The sequence below is a fragment of the Echinops telfairi genome, unplaced genomic scaffold (genome assembly GCF_000313985.2).
Source record: "Echinops telfairi isolate 266 unplaced genomic scaffold, ASM31398v2 ScPeMD7_6;HRSCAF=24_1, whole genome shotgun sequence".
In the NCBI taxonomy this organism is placed as follows: domain Eukaryota; kingdom Metazoa; phylum Chordata; class Mammalia; order Afrosoricida; family Tenrecidae; genus Echinops; species Echinops telfairi.
Genome location: NW_022103903.1, coordinates 16,594,614 through 16,599,883, shown reverse-complemented (window position 1 = coordinate 16,599,883; position 5,270 = coordinate 16,594,614). Strand labels below are relative to the sequence as shown.

At 37.8% G+C, this 5,270-nt stretch overlaps 1 protein-coding gene across 1 annotated transcript in view; it reads right to left on the bottom strand.

The window, feature by feature from the left end:
- Positions 1-3,834: 3,834 nt before the first annotated feature.
- Positions 3,835-5,270, bottom strand: part of LOC101653784 (eukaryotic translation initiation factor 3 subunit F-like) — a 5,590-nt gene continuing 4,154 nt past the window's right edge. The window contains exon 2 of the mRNA XM_045286253.1: positions 3,835-4,692. Within this exon, the coding sequence (XP_045142188.1) occupies positions 3,835-4,692 (858 nt within the window). The remainder of the gene's footprint in view (positions 4,693-5,270) is intronic.

Genomic DNA, 5,270 nt, shown 5'->3' with positions numbered 1-5,270 from the left:
TTTATTAAATAAAAATATGAACATATTTTGAGATATTTTCAGTTTCTAGCAATATAGTGCTGAAGGTGGTATTTCTATCTCTCAATATCTTCTCTGAAGAATTCTGTATGACTGGGTTTATGCATGCCTAAATGGCAGTTTTAACACCCCCATGATCGCTTTCCCTTTCAATGTTATTTGGGTTTGAGGAACAAGAGAAATCTAAAGGGGCAAGATGAGGGCATTAAGATGGCCGTGGTAAGTTTTACGGTAAAATTGTCGTAGAAGAATGAGCAAGTACATGAGGGAAAATGACCTTGGAACAAACGTCCTGGCCAAGTTCTCGTTAAGGCCGTCTTCCATTTCATTTTTTTTTCCTAGAGTAAATGCCCATTATCATCGGATGCTCCTCGGGAAAAGCTATAAAAAATATCCCTCTGGAATTTTAAAAGAATAATCCCGTAATTTCTGAGCTGACCTCTCCTCCTTTAATTTAAATGGTCCAGCAAACTCCCTCTGAAGCTAGTATTTAGACTTGACTTCCTTCTCTGAATCATCTTGGTCAAATTCAGCATTTGTTCCTGGTTATGGGACATTCCATAAAAAAACTCTTCTTTAGTTTTGATCTGCTTCAAATACTGATGAAAGTCGGTCCCTGGGCTGACTGGTCTTTGTCATCCATCAGAAAAAAGATTGCTAAGATTTTCTCTTAAAATTGATAATGTTAAATTATGTGAAACACAACTTGGGTTGCTACCTCATCAAAGCGATGCCTAAAACCTTCTTTCTGCAGTTTCCAGACTTGAGCCACAGTTTCTTGACTCTGAGGGTCTTTCCCCCACTTCATCCTTTGTGAGGCCTTCCAAACCTCCCTTCAAATGCTTGCCTCATCGGGGAACTCTTGTATCATGTGGGACACAGCATGCCTGAAAAACATTGTTTCCAAACTTTGCTGATGTGACAGATGCCCATTTGAGTTTTGTTAAAATTTTGATATTATTCTTTACCTGAAAAATTATTTTTATGACACATGCAAAAATATCAATTTTCCTTTTGAAGGCACCCTAGTGAAAAAGAAGGCAGTGTCTTAATGAGAAAATTTGCTTTCAGCCATGCACCCATTGTAGAGATATGATTGAATGTGCTTTGTTTGGAAAATTCTTAAACATATAAGAACCAGAATTTGGTAATAATTGAGATAAGTAGGCATACTGTGAGAGCCCTGCCTAATACAATAATCCTTTATAATATTTCCTGTAAAAGGATATTTCGAGGAGCTTATTTTATTGAATTTTGACAGAGGTGCAGAGTAAGCAATATTTAATTAAAATTTGCAAATATAAAAAGTATCTATATTTGTTACTGTTTAATAAAGCACTTAAACATATCCCACTCATATTTTCCCATGGTTTCTTTTTAACTTATTCATTTTATGTATTACAAATAAAATGTTTTCTCTTTTTTATTTCAGGAGAAAACCTCTTGTTAATAAAATTAAGTTGCAAATAAATATAAAACAGCTAATATAATATAAAACTGATAAAACAGTTGTGTTTTTCACTTTACAGTGTAGCACCCTACCACCAAAGCATATCATTACCACTTTTAAATATCAAATGCGACATAAGTTATCAATAGATGTTTATCTACTTACTAATAATCTCCAGCTCTCAGAGCATAAGGTATTATTTTCCTTTGAGATTTTGTTTCAATATACCACCTGTTCAATAAGGTAAAATTAACTAATTTAAGAAAAATATGTTTCTTATGGACTTATAGCTACCTAGACTTGTAAGTTATATATTCTAGTCGTGCACACTATTTTAAGAGGAAGGATAACTTTTTCATCCTTATGAGTTCTAAGGAAAGCCCATAGACAGTGCAGTGGTTCAAGACACCAACAAGTAATGAAAACTCAGTGGGAGAAGAAGGTTTCTTTCTGTTTGCATAGTGATTACAGCCATGGTAAGTGGATGAGGAAGTTCTCCTCCATAGTATATGGTCACTGTGAGTCAGAGTTGACTCCATGGGAATGATATTTTTACAACTATACACTGATATACCTATATTTATTTATATACATAAAATCTAAGGGAATATAATATAATGTTATCAATCATGTAGAAAAATTTTTCAAAAGTTGGTATGTTACTAAATAAACTTATAAATAAGACAGATAACTATTAGCACCACTTTACAAATTAAGTTGAAAAATTATGTGAATTAAATGGCTTCATTTTCCTTAAATGTTCAAAAATCTAACTAATAAAAGTGAAAATAATATATACAGAAAAATATGGTTATGCAGTGAGAAAGTTGATATTATATTCTGAAGAAATACCAAGTTTGCTGTGTGTAATATTTAATAAAACTTGCCTGTGGTCACTTAGAAGCGAGAGTGTACTGACTGTGTGTTAGTTCCAATAGGAGTGTGTGAGTCTAAGGCCATTGGCTTTGTTTTATAGAACAATAACAAGTAGATGAGCTCAAAACATTGACCCAGTTTGTAATCACAAATAAAAGAGAGTAAAAAAATCTAAAATCTTTGAATTTGCAACTTGGAAAAATGAATGATTTCACACCACCTACAAGGAAAAGATAAAATTTTAGACGACATAATTGGCCGCAGAGACATATAGACTCATTGTAAAGTCAAAGAAGAAATGAGTCTGCATCATTCTTCAATTTCTTAAAATGACCTAGGAAATATTTCTGTCAAACACAAAGCTTCATGTAAAAATAATAAGGGCATGTATACATTAAAAGAATGCAGATAATCTCAATGTATCTGTAATCAATGGATAATGAAGCCTATCTCAAATGTGTGTGTGTCTCTATGTGTGTGCGTGTGCAGGTTGTGTTACATAAAGCTCAGTGAAATTTCAAACACATTTTGCTACATGAATTTTGTGTATTCCAATTCAACTTTTTAACTTAAAAGGATAATTAATTTTAATATCTGCATCTCCCATCTTTCACTGTAGTTTTATGATTAAACGAATGTTGTGCTTGTATGCCTTCTTTGTGAGTAAATGCATTTAATATGTTAATAGAGAAAAGTCAATATTTCTGATCAATTGGAGAACTATGGTTTACTCTATTCTCACTCAGAATTATTTGAATTTGATGTATAAGCATTCTGTCCTGGTTCATTTTACATAAGTTGTTTGTTTCCATGGAATTAGAACAGAAATAGAACACATGAGATTAGTTTTTAAATGCTTTATTAAATTATTTTATGTGTTTGTGTGTGATTCAGCTTCACTAATATCTACTCTCGAAGTTGGGTCCTAGATTGGATAAAAATGTAAAATCGAGTAGTAAGTGGACACATTGGAAACTTTTGTAGTTGTTTTTAGCTTTGTTGGTCACCACAACGTAACTCAGAGAACGTTTACAAACACAAAAGACAATTTAGAAAATGTTACGATTATTAGTAACGTATGTTACACAGTCTGTAAAGCTGCATAAAGACTGGGAATTAAATGACAGACAGGTCATGAATTTGTGTTCTGGTGATTAGAATTAGTCTATTGCTGACCTGATTTAAAATTCTTCCCTGTGTACAGACCAAGTAAAAATGTAGTGCCTCTCCCTTTATTTCACTCCTATTGCCCCTTGCCTATGTAGCCAATGGGATAAATCCATACAAGTCAGGCTATTCTGATTACTACTTTGCTGTCCATTACTTACAGGATCCATGTTCACCTCCTCTCTGTGTATTCTTTTTTTTTTTTTTTTGGTTTATAAAAGGCAGTAGACTCTGTTTATTCAGTGTGACTCAAAACCACACACACACAAATACCATTTCTCCGCCAGCTCGGGGCCGGTGCAGGAGTGCTTCCTGGGACTCGTTCACAGGTTGACAAGTTTCTCGTTGAGGGTTATCTGTGACTGCGTAAGGTTGGCCAGGGAGGTCACCATCAGCAGGTGGTTGATGTTGCTGTTGAGCATGGTCTCGAAGTCATCGGGAACGATTTTGGGTACTTGGTTAACCAGGCTCATCAAGAAGCGGCCCACGGTATTGTCAGCTGTCACATTTCCAGACAGCACGTACTCTGCATACTGCAACACCGCATCCTGGACGCGGGCTGACACCCCTCCGACTTGCTGCAAGTCACTTGAGAGCCCGATCACCTGGTTGGAGCTAAAGCAGGTCTTCATAATCAGATCAACTCCGATGTGTTCGGTGTCGTAATACGCATACCTCACGGTCAGAGGTGTGAACATCACCCCCATGGTCCTCCCAAGGACACCCATTAAATTGCTGATATAGGCCTTGATGCTCATGCGGCCGTTCTGGAGGCTGGTGTCCACAGTGAGGTGAATGGGGTTGGGGGCCTCTCGGCTGTAGTACTCATGGATCAGCACTGAGCGCTCAGTGATGTCATGGCCTATAGTGTACCAGCCTAGGATGAGCTCATTTGGAGAGACTTTCTTGTGTAATTCATACATGTTCTTTGCAAATTCCATGTCCACGGCCACCTTATCTTCAGACTCATTGTGAGGCACTGAAAAGCAATTGATCACTTCCACTGAGTGCTTGTCGACAGTGCCCAGCCAGGTCCCGATAACTCGGGCAGCGCCCTCATTGCATCGTTGGTAGCTGTCCACGATGGAGGCTAAGATGACCGGGTGCAGCCGGACCACGCGGCCACCAGGGAAGGGCCCTGGGAGCGCAGGCGGCGAGTATTCTATGCTGCCACTTGGCCTCTACCACCCCAGGGCCCATTCAACCCTGTTATAGTCGCCTATCTTAATTCAATTAGGGCAGTTTGCACTGTGAGGTCTGATTTACATAAAATAGCGAACAACCATCTGCAGACAAGCTGGAACCTCACTTTACAAATGTGTTCCTTACAATTGTGGTAAACAGAGAAATTTATATCGATAAAATGGTTGCACAATTTTAGAAGTGGGTAAGTCCAGTCCAGTTCAAGACCCCTGGGCATATGTTAAGGTGGAAGTTTCTCCTAATTGGCATAGCTGAGTGGGTTGTTGAATTAGGAAGCAGGAAGATGAAGCTGGAAGACCACAGACTGGCGGATGCAGGAATATGAATTCAAGGTCAACAGGTCAGTCTTGTGGCTTGTAGAGGCCATTGAATCCAAGATCAGTAGTTCAGATGTCTGTCAGGCAGGTTTATGGCTCAAATCCAAAGAACTGGGAGCCAACAAACCAGATGCAGAATCAATCGAGTTACAACAAAAAGTAAACAAATTCCCCAAAGTGTCTATTCATCTACTCATACAGGAACTGGGTCTGTGTTCAACTGGGTTCTCCAGTGAAGC